This window comes from Tetrao urogallus (assembly GCF_951394365.1).
Source record: "Tetrao urogallus genome assembly, chromosome: 17".
In the NCBI taxonomy this organism is placed as follows: Eukaryota; Metazoa; Chordata; class Aves; order Galliformes; family Phasianidae; genus Tetrao; species Tetrao urogallus.
Window position 1 is genome coordinate 4,909,124 of NC_136830.1, and position 17,360 is coordinate 4,926,483.

At 43.9% G+C, this 17,360-nt stretch overlaps 3 protein-coding genes across 5 annotated transcripts; 1 reads left to right on the forward strand and 2 right to left on the reverse strand.

Moving 5' to 3' along the window:
• Positions 1–9: 9 nt before the first annotated feature.
• On the forward strand, positions 10–3,216 carry EIF2B1 (eukaryotic translation initiation factor 2B subunit alpha; the record flags this gene model as incomplete). The annotated part of the gene is made up of 9 exons (XM_079543651.1): positions 10–22; positions 93–194; positions 272–408; positions 483–599; positions 1,321–1,433; positions 1,626–1,694; positions 2,280–2,355; positions 2,496–2,621; positions 3,061–3,216. The coding sequence occupies 9 exons, from the start codon at positions 10–12 to the stop codon at positions 3,214–3,216; spliced, it is 909 nt and encodes a 302-aa protein (XP_079399777.1).
• A 517-nt stretch (positions 3,217–3,733) lies between these two features.
• On the reverse strand, positions 3,734–10,076 carry DDX55 (DEAD-box helicase 55; the record flags this gene model as incomplete). Its single annotated transcript, XM_079543724.1, has 14 exons — positions 3,734–3,922; positions 4,399–4,691; positions 5,045–5,213; positions 5,588–5,702; positions 6,189–6,281; positions 6,399–6,530; positions 6,880–6,962; positions 7,320–7,509; positions 7,918–8,067; positions 8,775–8,837; positions 8,951–9,042; positions 9,563–9,649; positions 9,728–9,778; positions 9,969–10,076. 14 exons carry the CDS (start codon positions 10,074–10,076, stop codon positions 3,770–3,772), a joined length of 1,779 nt encoding a protein of 592 aa, XP_079399850.1. The 3' UTR covers positions 3,734–3,769.
• A 1,811-nt stretch (positions 10,077–11,887) lies between these two features.
• Positions 11,888–16,451, reverse strand: TMED2 (transmembrane p24 trafficking protein 2; the record flags this gene model as incomplete). 3 transcript variants are annotated; one of them, XM_079543827.1, is made up of 5 exons in its annotated part: positions 11,888–12,012; positions 12,483–12,590; positions 14,469–14,489; positions 14,908–15,100; positions 16,272–16,451. In XM_079543827.1, 5 exons carry the CDS (start codon positions 16,449–16,451, stop codon positions 11,888–11,890), a joined length of 627 nt encoding a protein of 208 aa, XP_079399953.1. The 3 variants fall into 3 exon arrangements, with proteins under 3 accessions (XP_079399953.1, XP_079399955.1, XP_079399954.1); XM_079543829.1 differs by lacking the exon at positions 14,469–14,489 and having other exon boundaries at positions 16,278–16,451; XM_079543828.1 differs by lacking the exon at positions 14,469–14,489.
• Positions 16,452–17,360: the final 909 nt, after the last annotated feature.

Consider the following 17,360-nt stretch of genomic DNA (forward strand, 5'->3'; position numbering starts at 1 on the left):
TGGGCGGCCATGAGCACGGACGGTAACGGAGCGCTAGGAGGGAGGCGGGGGGCCGGGTCGAGCCGATGCTGAGGCGGCCCTTTGCCTTTCAGACCTGATCGAGACCTTCAGGGCGCAGCTGAGGGACGACCCCGACGTCGCCTCGGCGGTGGCCGCCATCCGCGCGCTGCTGGGCTTCCTCCGGCGGGACCGAGGTGGGCGCCGATCCCCCGCGGCCGAACCCGAACCGGGGAGGCCCGGCCCTGACAGCGCCGCTCTGTCCGCCCCCCAGGAGAAACCATCCAGGGCCTGCGGAGCAGCCTGCGCGATGCCATCGATACGCTGTCGCGGGTGGACTCGTCGGTGGCCGTCAACTCCGGCGGGGAGCTCTTCCTGCGCTTCATCAGCCTCACCTCGCTGGAGTACTCGGTAAGGCGCGGGCTCCCGCCCAGCTCCGTGCTATGGGGCCGGCCGGCTGCTTCAACACTCGCCGTCCTTTCCAGGACTACTCCAAGTGCAAAGAAATCATGATCGAGCGTGGGGAGATCTTCCTCAGGAAGGTGTCTCTCTCGAGGAACAAAATCGCCAAGCTGTGCCATCCCTTCATCAGAGATGGAGCCGTAAGTAGGCCAGGGCAGCTGCTCGCGTCCCTGCTGTGCTGCCTGCGCTGCTGGGAAGGCAGAGGAGGAGGGGGTGAAGCTCACCAACATCCATAGAAACAGTGGAGGAGGGCACAACGTTATTATCCCTGTGCACTCGCAGAAGCCGTGGCTTTATTTCGTAAGGGCTCATCTCCTCCCCTCCTTCTGTTTCCATGCAATGCATTGTCCTGTGCTCCACCTGTGCTGAGACATCACAACATGCAGTTACCATTTAATGTACTGAATTGTTGCCCTTTAGTAGCAGGACTGCCATATCAAGCCCATCTCTCAGAGTGGTTTCCTCTCCTACAATCTCTAGAATACAAGCAACATCATAGAATTATAGAATCGTTTCAATTGGAAGAGATTCTTAAATCTCATATAGTCCAACTGCCTGCAGTGCACAGGGACACCCACAGCTCCATCAGTGCTCACAGCCCCGTCCCCTGACCATGGCTGGCTGCAGGGATGGGGCACCACCACCCCTCTGGACACCTGGTGCCAGTGCTTCCCTACCCTTATCATAACTAACTTTTTTCTTATATCCAGTCTAAACTGTCCCTCTTTTAGTTTGAGACCATAACATCATATGTTAGATATTAATTAACATCGACACAAGTAAAGTAAAAATCCTGACACCCCTAACTGCAATAAATGTTTTAAAGCTCAGCAAGAAGTAATATTTTATCTTTTTTGACAGAGGATATTGACACATGCCTACTCAAGAGTGGTCCTCAGAGTGCTAGAAGCAGCTGTTGAGTCAAAGAAGCGATTCAGCGTTTATGTTACTGAATCACAGCCAGACCAAGCAGGGCAAGTACTCATTAACTTGTGCTTGATCTTGGTTAAGAGGATAGGCTATAGCTAGCATCAAATCTGTCATAACTTAAAAGCTGCTAGCCTTGTAGAAACACAGGACATCATGAGTTTCATTCTTTCAGACATTATTTTTCTAGCACCATCTTCAAAGAAAGACTTCTAAGCTTCATATTTGTTTTTTGATAGGCAAAAAATGGCAAAGGCCCTGAGGAAACTGAACATTCCTGTGACTGTGATATTGGATGCTGCAGTTGGGTAAGCCTGATCATTAAATCTTAATGTTGTTCATCCCAACTTTATTTTAACATTGTTACATTTAAGTTCCATAGAAGATTGTTCTAAATAGTTGTCATAGTCATCAAACAAGCTAAGCAAGTTACACCTTTAGGTGCATGATTAACCAAATACGCCTGCTGCAAAGCCTGTACTTTGATGTTTGCCTATTAGGTGTGACTCCATCAACCCAAGTGTAGAACTTGGGGATATGTGGAGAAGGAGCTGCTGTACTAAAGAAAGCTACTTTGATTTTTCTACTTTATAAATGTTGTGTTTGCTTGTTTTTAAGCTAAATTATAGCATATTTTGTCATGTACTGATTACAGTTGATGAATTTCTCCCAGCACTTACACAATTGTCAATGTCAGACATGGCTTGTGCCATTCTTGCTGAGCAAGCAGGTGAAGGCTCGTTCCAAGGATGTCTAACAACACAGCCCTACTTAGCTAACAGCAGCTAAAACTACATTAGCAAAGTGAGAGACTGTTTGAGTTCCTTATCTCTGTTCTGTTCCATGAGTCATATTATTTACTAAGACTTGGATTTTTTCCCCTCCTTCAACAGCTATATTATGGAGAAAGTGGACCTGGTCTTAGTTGGTGCTGAAGGTGTAGTTGAAAGTGGAGGCATTATTAACAAGGTAAAAGAATGCATTACATCAGTCTATAAACTCTTAAAATTTTCTTGGATATCAATCAGTGAAGGTGTTATCATTGGAAATGTGGCAATATTAAGTCAAACTAGCACTGAATCTGCATGTTATTTTTTGTGTCTCCACAGATTGGCACCAATCAGATTGCTGTGTGTGCCAAAGCTCAGAATAAGCCATTTTATGTGGTAGCAGAAAGTTTCAAGTTTGTAAGACTTTTCCCCCTCAACCAGCAGGATGTCCCAGATAAGTTTAAGGTAAGAGAAATACAGGTTGCTTCCTGGCAAACTGAGATCCACTTACGTGCCTGTGAGTAATTTTCTTCTAAGCACGTCTTCGTTTATTTGGCTCTCTCTACTGTAGTTAACTTGACACAGTACAGAGTTGCTCCACGTTCAGCTCAAACATCCACAGTTTGTCCTAATGCTCTCATTGAGTTACTAAAGCAGTTCCTTTGGGGCACAGCAGTAGCTGCAGGCAAGAAGCAGCTACATCAAGACACTTCAGCACTATAAGTTGTATGGTGGATAGAAGGTAAAACACTCGAGACCAAGGTGGCAGTGTATGCCTCATTTAAAGCAGCTGACTTCCTTCCATTTTACCACAAATATCTGCTCAGGATTACAGTACTGCCCCTGCCCAAGAGGGGTTTTAGCTCACAACTGTGTAGTAATTAATGGTCTCATTTCCTTCTAGTACAAAGCAGACACTCTGAAAACAAGTCAGAATCTAACAGAGGAACATCCCTGGATTGACTACACATCACCATCACTCATTACATTACTGTTTACAGACCTCGGTGTGTTAACTCCATCAGCTGTCAGTGATGAACTCATTAAGCTCTATCTGTAATATGAGGACATGCTGTGCAATGTACCATCTTCAATGACTTCACAGCTATAAGAGCCTGGCAGGTGATGAAGTGGGCTGGACGTGGTAAGGAGACAGCATTACAAGGATTCATGTCATTACTGGCCTTCTTCAACTTAAGGCATTACCTGGGGGTGGATCGCTGTTCAGAAACGAAAAATCCAAGTTGCTACAGCTTCTGAATACCTTCAATGAATTATCTGAAACATGGGCCAAGTACTGCAGTACTGAAAAATAAAGTAACTTATGGTGTTTGCGGCCTCATTCGGAGCTGTGCTGTCACTCATTGATCTGTGAACAAAAAAAAGCCCTGAAATAAATGCTCCGAAAGAAAGCTGTAGCTCCAGCCAAATCATACAAGGGCAGTGCTTTTAGCTTTGTTCTGAACTGTGCTTATGGAAACCAGGTTTCTTTACGAAGAAATTAAATCTGTTCTGTTCTCTGCATCATTATTTTGTTATAAAAATACAGTTTTATTGGAACAAGGAGTATCTTAATGTAAAAGTCCAGTTGGAATAAATGTCAACCTTCAGTCTCAGTTAGCAGCAGCTTCTTCTTTGAATTTACTCTGGCTACCTGTTAGCCTCTTCTCAAATTCTTCTTCACTTATTTTCCCCTTTTTTAATCTCTTCAAGAGTCTCGTGTCATTCAGCAGCTCTTCCATGTCCTCATCTTCCATATCAGAGCCCTGTTAGCCATTGAAGTACAACAGATTACACACAACACCAAAAGGCTTCATTTCTATGTAGCTGAACACAACAGAATTTTACAACTTTTTTTTGCCAGCAGCATCCAAGCAGGAAATTACACTCAATTTCTACAACCAATCTATCAAATAACCTTATTAAGATACAAAAATAAAAGCAACAACAAATAAGAACTGTCCAGTGAAGTAACTGCTGTATCCCTTACAATCCATGCAGCCTATGAGCCTATGCTGCCAGCAATTCACCATGAGTGATGAGAAATTGCTTCAACATTTGGCTTTAAAAAGCTTTTTTTTTTATGCTTTGTCTGTCAAGGACCTGGAAGGTTTCTTTTCAGTAAGTAATTCTGCAGTGCATCTTGCTCCTGTCACACTGAAATCCCACTGCTCTGCCTTGTGGCAGTTCACACCTATGCTAAAGCAATGACGTGCAGTTTAATAAGATGGGCACTGTTTACCTCTTCACGCTTCCTTTTAGCTGTTATTTTCCTCTTCTTCTCCCTTTTGGCTTTCTGCTTTGACCAGGATTTGTTTTTTATGAATTTCTTTTTTCCTCCACTTTCCTGTCTTTCCTTTCTTTGTTGTTCTAGTTGCTTTTGCCTCTGTTTTTCTCTATTTTTATCCTTAAATGGAATGGAGTCTGTATTAACAGTGACTGGAGTAAAGTCTGGAAAACATTTTCCTCTTAGCTCAGGCATCTTTGGCATCTTTAACAAGGCAAAACCTTTAGCAAGACTAGCAAAGTCCAGATCTGTTAAGATAAGGATTATAAAGTCAGTTTTCTGCTGGATAAAAAGTTAACTTACAGAGTCACAGGAAAAAAGATTGTCCTGAAATTTGCATTTAATAGCAGTAACAACCTTAGGTCACATTTATGCTCAGGATCGTTTCAGTCACTCTTGCTAATTAAACATTTTCTCTGAAAACGATGAGAAATTGCTTAAGCAAATAAGAATTCTGTCACAACTGGATACTGCAGAAAGTACCTCTGAGAACAGAAATGGGTGGTTGTAGCTTCTGGATAATAATCATGGCTTTTTTTGCCAAACCAAATATTGCCTTCTGGAGAACAGAAACAGATCCCCAGCTCCTGCTGGGAGTTACCTTTTATTCGGAAGATCAGATTGCATTCATGCTTGGCGTAAGCCTGGATGTAAGAGACAAAGGCTTTCATCCCTTTCTCAAACACCGCCCTGTCAGCGAGAGCCATGGACTTCAGTTTTGGAAGAAGATCTAACACATCTCTCTGTGGTTTCATTTCCTGCATGGGACACTGAAAACAAAAAAAGAAATACAAAAAGAAAGGCAAAGTTGAGTTGAATGACTTGAAATGTGCTATGAAGCTTCAAACTCATTTCTTCTCCAGTTAATCTTCAGTACTTTTTGAGCACCTTTCCCTGCCTTTTACCAGGCCGTTCTATGCACTCAGTAAATGACACAGGGAGCAATCACATTCTAACAACTGAATTTGGTGATTAATAAGCAGCTCTTCTCTTTTTTTAATTACGCATCTCTGCTAAAACTTTATCAGTGCATATGATCTTAAGCCCAATGAATTCTGACTTCAAAATGACTGTCAATAAATGTCTGATGAGCGTCTGCTCCGTTGCCCTTTTCTGCAGAGGGTTAGAATAAAACTCTACTGACCTTTTGGTTGATTGAGAGAAAGTTAATATAAGATTCTTCCATGGGAAGCAAAAATACAAGTGCACTGCCAACATTTCCAATCCGTGCTGTTCGACCACAGCGATGCACAAAGGCACTGAAACAAAGCAGGGATAATTCAAGGAGAGATGCTTCGTCTGACTTTAAAGCATTAGTGAGCAAAAGGGTAAATCTGAAACTGAACTAATAACTTTAGCTACAGGAAAATTACAACAATAGAAGTAAAAATACATGGAAGAGCTCCCCTCATGTGAACTCTCAATGTACCACCCTTAAACAGCTCTGCTCTCTGCACTCATTCACACCTCAGCATGTGACATCTCTACTCTCACACAACCCTTAGAACAGAAAGCCTCTTTGCACAAGTGCAAGTGGCAGCCACCCATTTCACTTCTATACGTTATGCCCACAAAGCCAATCGACTTCTCTCACATCAGTTATGATAAAAGTTGCCACCTTCTTGTTGGCAGGTCGCTCAGACTTCCAGGCAACAAGGAAATCCTTTTCCATAGCTGTGTGTTCTCAATTTATACCTCAACAGTACAGCAGCACGAGCGCAAGCTGGCAAGATCTGAAGTTGTACCTCGCACTGCTGGGTGGGTCATACTGTAAAACCCAGTGTACTTCTGGGATGTCTATGCCACGGGCCATCACGTCAGTGCAAACTAAAATCCCACTAGGAAGAAGAAGAAAAAAAACACTTTTTCACTACCTGTCATTTAAGAACACAATTAGACACAATTACATCTCTTACTGTTTCTGCTTCTGCCTGGTGTAACTGCTTGGTTCTTACCCTGGGAGCCTTCGAAACTCAGTAAAAATCTTGTTACGCTTGTGTTTCATTTTCCCATGAATGCACATTATTTTCACTTGTTTAATTAAGGATTCCAAAGCCTTCCCATAGTATTCCACGCAGGCGCACGTGCTGTTGTGACAAAGACAGAAAAAGATTATGCTGTATATTTAATCTGCAGCCAAGTCAGAACAGTCTGAGCCCTTTCAAAAACACCCACTTGTCTATTTTTATTTAAAATACGGACATCACTTTTATGATTAACACATCATCTATAATCTTCACTTATAATCTTGTAAAGTTCACGTTCACTGATCATTGCTTCATGTCAGGATTCTATCTCCTTCTATCCTCTTTCCATGAGACAGCTATTAAAATGAACCACATTTAAAATAGCCATGTCCTTATCAACACAGGGCAGCTTTGGAATTTAAGCAATAAAACTCCTTGTTTTCACAATGAAACACTAGCACAGAATTACCTGAAAAAGACCAGATGCTTTTCCTGCTTGTGCTGTCGAAGAAAATGCACCAACTGATTAAATTTTTCATCCGCTTTGCATATCTACACAATGCAAAAGAAAATCAGTAAGAAAATGGACTCGATACAAACTGACCTGCCTCCTTTCTTCACACACTGATGTTTGGTCAGGGAGGCACAGCAGTGCAGCAGTTTGGGTCCTGGCCAGCCAAACAGAACAAAGCTGAACTCATACAGCAGACAACCACAGCATTAAGAATTAAGGGCATTTCTCCGCCACGTGGTTGCCAATCTTCAGATAACCTACAAGAGCTTCACATCTTAGAATCTTCTGGTTCATCTGTTAAACTGACTGTAAGTGGCCATGACTTAAAAACTTGCTGATGGAATCGGGGCAAAGAGAGAAAGAATGCCCACTAGCACAAAGCACAGGGTTCCCACCATGTAATAGTTCTCCAGGCGCGTTGGAGTTTTCTGTGTGTTGGTTGCTGCCACTCCCTTCTCTTTCACCGAGATGCGGACAGGATTCCGGAGCCCTGCTCTCACCAGGTTCTCCACTTCCTGAGTCTGAGTGGCTGAGAACAGACCCGTCCTCCTCTGCTTGGGTAAAAAGGCCAGAATGGCATTTAAACTGCAAGTAAAAACATGCAAGACATAAATGCGCCAAGATTTCCCTCAGAAATAAGTTTAATCACTGAAAGTATGAGCTTGTAGACAAAACAGTTTTTAATCACTAAATGTCAAGCATCTTCTGTTTGAGAATTTGTCAGAGCATTGCAAGTGAGACATCTGTGCTTAATTGTTACAGCATTTTAAGCCAATGCTGATATTTAAATGATGACATGCTAATATGCATCAGAAAAAAGAATCTTAAACTTTGTGTTCATCAAGCAAGCACTCTCCCCCGATTCCTTTCCCTTTACAGCAATTGCTTTATACAGGCTATGGAGCAAAGAGAGGCCAAAGAACAATACAGTGTTCATTTAATGACAAATTCATTTAAAACCTCAGATGCATAATGAAAGCTTCTTATAAATACCTTGATTCAAAGCCCATATCGAGAAGCCTGTCAGCTTCATCCAATACCAACACATCAAGAGACTTCACACAGCTTGCTAGATCCAGCCCATCTGCTTTTCTTCTGAACAGATCCTCCAGTCGACCTGGTGTAGCTACAATGATGTTCCCCCTGTTTGCAACACACAGCAGTTTTGTAACCACACAAGGTAATGCCTTTGGTGGAGCTGTTAACAACGACCACAGCACAAACCTGCACTCAAAATGAATGCATTCGTCAATAGAAGAATTTCAGCATGCTGCTCTCAAGTGTATTTATATTTCAGGGCCTTTCAGTCATGCTGACGGGAGGAAAAAGCCCTTGTGTGCAAGCTCACCACTTGTGGTAATAATAGTTTAGAATATAATTAATGACTATTGAAAGCAACTATCGGCTACAAGAAATATTTCATACTCCTGTGCAAAAAGCCAGAGGCAAAGAAAATGGCTTCAAAGTTTCCCCATGAGTATCAGCACCGAATCGTTCCAATTATTCAGCACAGACTCAACCACACCAGAGTCCACTGCTGGCAGAAACTTACATGAAGGAACTGAATTATTCAGCTTTCAACTCGCCATGCAGTGCATCGCTCTCTACCCGCACAGCACGGAAATGGGATTGATTTCACACGCCATCCTCGCTTCTTATCTCACTGCAATATGGTTACGGTGCATTTTACTGCAGTGAATTAAACCACAACTTCTTTAGTGTGTACACAACAGATTTATGCAGTATCATCAAACATCAGCACCAGCAAAACCAGAGCCATAATTTGTGTATTCTAATGACAAGGAAAAAAACACAACAGCAAGGCATTGGAACAGTTACAACCAACTTACCCATGTTCTTTAAACTTTTCAACATCTTCCATGGGATTCCTACCACCAATTAAAAGAATCTGACTAAAACAACAGAACAGAAAGGTTTAGGACATCTTTAAATTCTGTGACCTTATGAATGACAGAAGTCCAAAGAAAAAGGAACTGTGGTCATGAAAAGCTTGAGGTTCACTCACCTAAACTTAGGGAAATGTTTTGTGAAGTGTGCTAACACCTCATCAATTTGAATAGCTAATTCTCTCGTTGGTGTGATGATTATAGCTCCAACCTGCAAGCAAAAGGAACTTATGGAAAATAGCAGAGGGAAGATTGTTGCAAAACTGTCACAGGTAAGGTAAGGGAATGTGAGGCATGTTTATGACCCTGGCTTTAGGCAAAACATTCCCAGCAGAATCTTTTAAAAGACTTCTGAAAGAACTGCTATACCAATATGCAGAATGGTCAAGAAGTAGCAGCTGATATCAATATTTAATCAAGAAAAGTGGCACAAGTACCTTACAATCTATTCAAAGTCAACGGATGCAAAAAGCACTCAAAGATTCTTGCTTGCCATACATTCTCTTATTTGATATTCTGTGATACTTTTCTAATAGCTCAGAACAAGTTTGATCATTCAAATAAAAACCTGTAAGTGCACAGAAAGTGCCCCAGTATTTATGCTACCACTACACCAAAGGGTCACTTCATGTATTCAATCTGACTTAGTGGTGCTTCTACCAAGGTCCTCAATCTTACCGATATACCACAAAAACACATTCAAACATTCAAACTGCACAACTTCACCTTACCTGCATTTTCTTTAGCTTTTCTTCCCGTCTGAGAAGAATTTCTAGTATGGGAATCACAAACGCCAAGGTTTTGCCACTGCCCGTTACCTGGGAGAGGGAAACAGAGTCAGCTCCCCCAGCTCCACAAACAGAGCAAGAAAACCAACCCGAGCGGATGACACCCACCGCTTCCGCAGCGACGTCTTTGTTACTCATGAAGAGCGGGATGGTCGCAGACTGAGGAAAGAAAACAGAAAAGCAGCGCACGAACAGATTAATCGTTACGTGGCAGAGGCTCGGTTCCCCAGGAGCACAGAGCTGCCCCGCGTTACCCGAGCAGCGGCTCTGCTAAAAAAGCCCGGCGCAGCGCCAGCCCCGCCCGGAGTCTCCTTCCTCGGGCTCCCCGCCCGCACAGCCGCCCCCTCACCTGCACCGGAGTCATGCGGTCGAAGCCGAGCTCCTGCAGCGCCCGCAGCACGGCCGGGCTCAGCGCCACGGGCAGCGCGGACCAACCGCCCTCGGTCACCGCCTCCATCTCGGCGAGCCGAGCGCACCGCCGGAACTCGTCCCCCACTTCCGGCTGCGGCGGTGACGGCCGGAAACACGCACTGCAGCGCTTTGGTTCCGCCAGAAGGGAAGTTCCGCCGCCTCCCCCGGGAGCCTCCACCGCGAGCACCGACCCGCACAGCGCCAACAATCCGAGTTTTATAGCACGGGAACCGTCAGACCGCTTCTGCGCGCCCTGCAGAAGCACGGTACACGCAACGGCACAGCGAGCAGCACCAGCACGGAAGAACCATAACTTCTTCTACCTGCCCACAACACCGGGTCACGGCTGGATGAATTCTGGACACCCAGGGATGTTGATAAAAACGTTTTAAAAAAAACCAACAAAACATTTAGAGTGCAAAGCAGCACCTCCAGCACCTCCTGCAAAGCGTCAGAAAAAATAAATACAGCGTGGTGTTTGGTTATCTTTTTCTTTTTTTAAGAATTTGTTTATTTATTGAACCTGGGTCATATTTAGATTCACAAGCAATTTTAAATGTACATCTTATAATTCAATTTAAGTGTTTTTTTTTTTTTTACACAAAAATATTGGCACACAACAGTTGCCATAAGGTGTAACACCACCTTGCTAAGGAACTGCTGCCAGTGTTTGCCCAAGGTTGCAAAATCTTTACCTGGAACATGAAAACCTGTAACAAATTTTAAATTAATTGTACAAAACTGCTGTGTGTAACTTGTAGAGGCTCCCCCCTGGAAAAGGTCCCACCCCACCCCAAAAATGATTACAACTAATGTACATCAGTCACAACAGAATCCTGGCTCAGCACCCACACCAGACGCACCTTTAATTTTTAAACCAATCATCAGATACCAAGGAAAGTAACTTTATACAAAAACAAATCTACACGTGCCTGAAAAAGAAAACACACCAGTACTTAGCATTATGCTAACTGTGACCAGAAAACGGCAGAGACTGCCACTTAACTTAAATACAAGGGCTGCATAGCATTGCAATAAACCCCAGAACTGTTAACCCTTTGGCATCAGGAATCCAGATGTCCTGAACACCGCTGCACTCTGCAGGAGCAGCAACAGCCTCAGCTTTGGAGCTGCACAAACCAAAGGGTTAACTATTGTTTGCTAAGACACTGCACACAATGGGCTCCGATTTAAAACCTGAAAGAGACTAAAAACCGTGTGATGAACATTTGGTAGAGGATCTATTTTGATACTGGTTATTTCGTTAAAAACCTCCATGGATAAGTTGGTGCAATTAGGAGAGTTACTGAACACTTCCTTTTAAATTTTAATCAGGTACGTATACTAGATCAGAAGTTGTCAGATCTACTCATTATCAAAGTTCCAATCGCTCCTCCTTGGCAGTTTGCAGAAGTGAAGAAGGGATTCCTTCAATTTCGTAACACTTCCTGCAGGGTTCATGATGTGAGAAATGCAACAGTCACATCAGGGCCTTGTACCGCTTCCCTAGATAGAACTGCAAGTACTTATGGAAACAGAACGTTAGAAAAGACATAGACATTGCTTGTTACTACAGTTGAATTACAGCATTTGCAGCTTGCTTGGATCTTGCTTAGCATACAGACTAGGCAGGTTTAAGTGAAAAGAAAAAAAGAACAGGCCAATTAAGTGATGAGATTTCAGCATAGCTTTTGCTACAGAAGATATATAAAAACAATTCATTTTTAACTAGGAAGGAACGTAAGCAAATAAGTTTTACAGTTCAGTAAAGAGGGTTTCGAAACTTAGTGACTTTTTTTTTGTGACCAGGATGTTTGGTAGACAGTGAACTGAAATCCAGGACCAGGTACAGTACTCTTAAACAACTCTTCGGACTTCAAAAAACCTCTTCAGATAGTAGATTTGTCCCAGTGTCATGGCAACTAGTACAAGAGCTTCAAAGAATGACCAAAGGACCACTCTGCTGTTTGTGTTGTCATTAACTGTTGAGGAGAAAAAAAAAAGGAACAAAGAATTTAAAACAAACTTATATCTCCATCATGAGATATTTTGTCACAGGATCCAAAGAATTGCATAGAAGCCTTACAGTGACATCACTGGTATTTGTATCACAGCTGTACAAGGCTTCCAGGCACTGAACTGAGAACCTGCACAGCCTGAAGCAAGCTGTGCAAACAGATGTTCATCTCACCTCTGGACACACACTGCAACGTCCTGCTGTGCTTTTTCTGTATTTTGCATAACAATCTTCATTACATGAGAGACAAGAAAAATGCAGAGACTGCAAGTGTTGATCATACTGGGTCTGACCAAACTCCTCCCCACTGGGAGGAGTTTCAGGATTTGTTCTGAATTCTTTTTAGTAATTGAAATAGTTCTATAGACTTAGAAATAAATCTTAAAAAAAAAAAAAAAAAAAAAAAAAAAGGCATTCAAGTCAAAAGACACCTACTTGCTCTATGTATTCTCTCACGAACTTCCATGTACTCCTGTTCATGCTTTACAGCTGTCATGGCCACTGCTAACTCGTTAATCATCTCTTCTAGCTTGTTCTGATGAGCTGCAGAATAATTTCAAAAGCATCAGAAAGTTATTTACACAAAAAACCATTTTGTTAAGCATATGAACAGTTGTAATCAACTTCCCATCACAGAGGGAGTTCTGAAAAATGCAGTCTGGACAATCAAAATTTTCTGTCCTTACAGCAAAATAGTTTTGTTGTCTCGTTGCCACTTTTCATAGCACGTCACTGGCATTTACTGAGTGGGAAAACACCTCTCACCACATCCAACTAGATGACAGCTGACAGCCAATTTAGTCAGTGCAGACCACTTCTATCCAAGATGGGCACACGACTCCAGAAAAACAGAACGTAACAATACATGAGATCATTACCACACTGTTATCCACTTTGCAAGTACGTTCCAATATCCTCCAAGCAAATTATCTTAACGTAACAGCTTTTTTTCTAATTGTTAAGTTTGCAAAAAGAGAACAACTGAGAATTCAGCTTAAGATCATGATGCTGGCAAAACGAGATGACTGTCTGAAGCAACGTATCACATCTTGTGCCTCCCTGCTTAGCTGTAGCACAGCGTTCAGCACAAACAATGCCAAAGGGGAACAGCACATGGCAGGAACTGGCCTCAGGTTCTGGTATGTCATGAAAGCAGAAGAGTAAGAAAATGAACTAACGATAACAGCAAATTAGCTTGAGACAATTCAGCACATGGAAGGAACAGAGATCCAAGATTTAGTGATTTGTCAACCACAGGATCCTTTAAATACCTTCATGCTCAAAGAACTGCCCACTAACAAAAGTTATGAATTATGCAAGTAATTTTCAGAGTTTTCTAGCACCAAGAGAAGTTTGAGCAATCATTCCACAGACACACTCCAGGCAAACATCTCTTGAAGGGATATATTGGATTTTGAAGCCACCTAATATTATTTCTTTATAAATTCACGCTCTGAAAGCAAACCTATTAAAAATATACACATTTGGGTAACAGACAAAAAGATGGCCAGAGAATAACACTCATACAAGTCCTAACTGGAGTTTAAGTAGATGTCAAAACTACACTCACTTTGCTAACATAAATCCCTTATTTCACAGCTGGTCACTGCCATACGTACAGTTTATTGGAGAAGAAATTAGCCTCAGGTATTGTTTAAGCTCATTTAAAAAAAAAAAAACACAGGGAAAAGTGTTTATCTTAAAATTTAAAGCTCTATTAGTATTCCTTAGATTGATGCTTACGATGTCTTTTCACATTCAATAAGGAGATTTAACTGAGATTTTAAAAAAAAAAATCAAGTTAAGAATTTGTTAAATTTCACCAAGAGGTAACAACCAAGCACTCAATTCACACAGTTATTTACTCACTAAAATTAAAAAAAAAAACCAACAAAAACAACTTTCTTTCTAGCTTCAGTTAGTGATTTCTAAAGAAAACTTTACAACTTGTTACCCAAACACTTAATTTACAGCAAATGGCAACTTTCCAGTTTTCTCCTCTTGTAACATGTTTGCTAATTCATATCCTAGGTGGAATTTGTTGCTTCCAAAAGCCCTCAATTATCCAACATTCACTTTAGTAAGTAAATATAGTTTAATGCTCCTGGATGCCCATTGTTTTAGTTCAATTCCACCTAAAACATCTAATCAAGCCTTCTGTTAGCCACAAATAATGACCTGAAGACAAAGTGTCAAGGCCAGTTTGAGGACCTGATCCCAAGAGCTGCTAAGTATTTCAACCTCTCGATGGAAGCTTGCAGTGCTCAGCATTGCTCAGAATCAGACCTTTGATGTAGTTTATTAAAGACATTCTCATGCTACAAACAAACGTTACAGAGAAAAAGCAAACGTTAGCTGTTAGTGAATAAACATATGCAAAAGACAAGATGCTAATGAGCTTTCAAAAAGCAGTACACATACCATCCCAGGTATCTCCACCACCTAGAGAAAAGTGTAAGAGATGAACACAAGTACAGGACAAAAGGCTGCAGATAAAACAGTAACTTACATGGCCACGAGAAAATATTGTTTCATTAGCACATTTACCAAAGAGCTCAACTAATGCATATGGCAATCTACATACTGCTGAGCAAACTAGAAATCAGAGAAAGAAACCGATGAAAAGACTAAAAGATGAAAGCACTCGTTTCTGCAGACGGCCAAGTGATGCCCTGGTGATTTTGCATTAAGTTGTGCCACGAGGTCTAAAAACATCCATATCCATTTTAGCTGTGCAAGAGAACAGCCAACTAGACCGCCTGAAGAAACAGGAATTCTGAGAATCCTAGTCACATTCACAAGTCATGCACGTAGGTAAAAGCTCCCGAAAGAGAGCCTTCTTCTTAGGACTCTTTCTCACCTTCTGTCTCCATATCTTGCCCCTTTGGAGCTTCCCCAATATCAATTGTGAACATCACTATCTTGGGAGTCATGGTGGACATTCTGTTACTAAAACAAAACTTGTAAGTTCCATCCATGTGGGCAGCAAATGTGTATTTTCCACTGGACTCTCGATCGCCTTTATAAATTCCTTTATTATCAGGCCCTGTAATCTGGACAATGAAAACAAAATATCATTCATTTTATTCAAAATACAGCGTTTTAAAATGCATCAATACCAGTTGGGCGCATATTTTGAAGTCATCCAGTCAGATTTACCCACAGCACCTTTAATCTGACTGATTTGGTGATATTTCTATTTTCCTCGCCACAACTCAAAAAGCAGTTCTGTGTTTTCCTGCACAGGAATCTTTAGAGCGCCCTCTCTGTAAAGAAAGCCATATAAAAGCTTTGCTTATTGACCGCCTGTCCTCAAGATAAGAAGCACTCCATAACAAGAGACATAAGCTGCGTACAAGCCTGGCTTGTTCCCCAAATTCACAACTGCAAGGGAAACCTTATCTCTGTTGTGTGGAGGGGAACAAAAGGAAATAAAGGACACTCTCACAGTACAACGATGCACAGTTGTGCAGTGCCGCAGCTGCCAGCTCAGACAGAAGCAGGGCACAGTGCTAAGCCATAAGAGTCACGGTGACCTTACATCTTCCAGGACACCAAACCCAGCCGCTAAGCTTCCATTACTGACATGCAAATGGAAGCTGGCAGCCTCCTGCTTTTATTTCCTGTATCAGAACTGTGTAGCTTTCAACAATTACATCTGATTTCACCAACAGCTCTCATGTTGAAACTATCACCAAACTACCTGCTCCTCGCTAAGATGAAAAGAATGCTAATTTGTTATTCTCGTATCGACTCAACGCTTTACTGAAGAAAAGCACTCACCCACAACCTGAGCTGGCAATCAACCTGATTAAAGCCGGCAATCAGTCTCGATAAAGTCAGCGTTCATAAGTGGAGGAAGAACGCACCCAGAACGAGCAACAAACCACTTAATTCTTCCCGCCAACAAACGCTGCACTATGCCAAGACCGCACGGAGCAGGACGCCCCATAAACCCGGAGAGAGGCTCCAGCAGCAGCAGAAGGGCTCTCCTCCCGCGGGAGCACCAGCCGCCCCAGCACCCCAAGGAGATGGAGCTCACAGCGATCCCACGGCCCCAGAGCCGGGGGCGGCCAAACACGGCCCACCCCCCCCAGGCCCCGCCGCCGCCCGGGCCTCCACGCACCGCTTCGCCTTTCCGCACCGCTCCCGGCGCGCAGGGCCCGGTCCCAGGGCTGGGCCCCCACTCAGCACGAGGCCCAAGGTCAGGCGGTCCCGCCTCACCTCTACGTCGATGTCCAGGAAGCCCCCCTCAGCCACCTCAAAGATGAGCCCCATCTTCGTGCCGGACGGCACCCGCTCCAGGAAGCACTCCTCCGCGTGCGCATCGATGCTGACGAAGTAGGCGGCGGCCGGGGCCGCCAGTGCGGCCAGCAGCGCCAGCACCGCCCGCACCGGCGACATGGCGGAGCCCAGGGGCACCGAGCGGCGGGCAGCAGGAAAAGGGGAGGGGGACTTCCGGCTCTCGCCACGCCCCTTCCGGGGCACGGGGCCGCCGCTCATAGGCCGGCGCGGTTCCACTGCCACGTACGGCCCTGCGCTACGGTGGCCGTCAAAGGACTAATGAGGAAGGGACGGCCCGAACCCTGAGGAGAGAGAGGGGCGAAGTAGGAGGCGGAGCCTGTGCTCGAGAGCAACCAATGAGCGAGGAGCAAGTTGCGGCGAGAAGCCAATCAGCGCGAGGAGGGGAGCGCGGGCCTATCAAAATGGAGAAGAGCTGAGGGCGGAGCGGCATTGGATGAGCAGCGGAGGAGGCGTTGCCTGGCAACTGCGCAGCACGGGCTGCGCACGTCTGAAGAGTCGTTGTCTGCTGGGCGGGCTGTGCGCGTGGTGCTGCTCAGGCGTTGTGCTTCTTGCCCTCAGCTGTACGACAGCTGTAATCCGAGTACTCGATTGGTGTGGGTAAAGAACCTTCGCCCCGCAGGGTGGGAGCTGCAGTGCTGACGTGGCTGTTACGCCCACAGCCACAGCAAACCTTCATCGTGGACTGAGCCCACTGCCTCCACGGCCTGAGCCACTGCCTTGGGTTTCCATTGGTCTCCAAGTGATTTCAGTCTTGCCAGTAGCATTCATACATAATGGGGGGAAATTATTTGCTGCTGTATCCTGATGGTGGTATGAACACCGCCTGTACCTCTGACACAGTTCTCACTTTGCAGCCTGTCTGCTCCCCAGAGGTACCACAGAGCGCTCTCCAAATACCGTGCTCATTTCTGCTGCCTCTTTTCGTGCTTTCTTAAGTGGCGGTGGCCAGGAATGGATGACTGTGTTGTGACTCATCCCCATGCTCTGCAACTTTGGGCAGTATCTGTG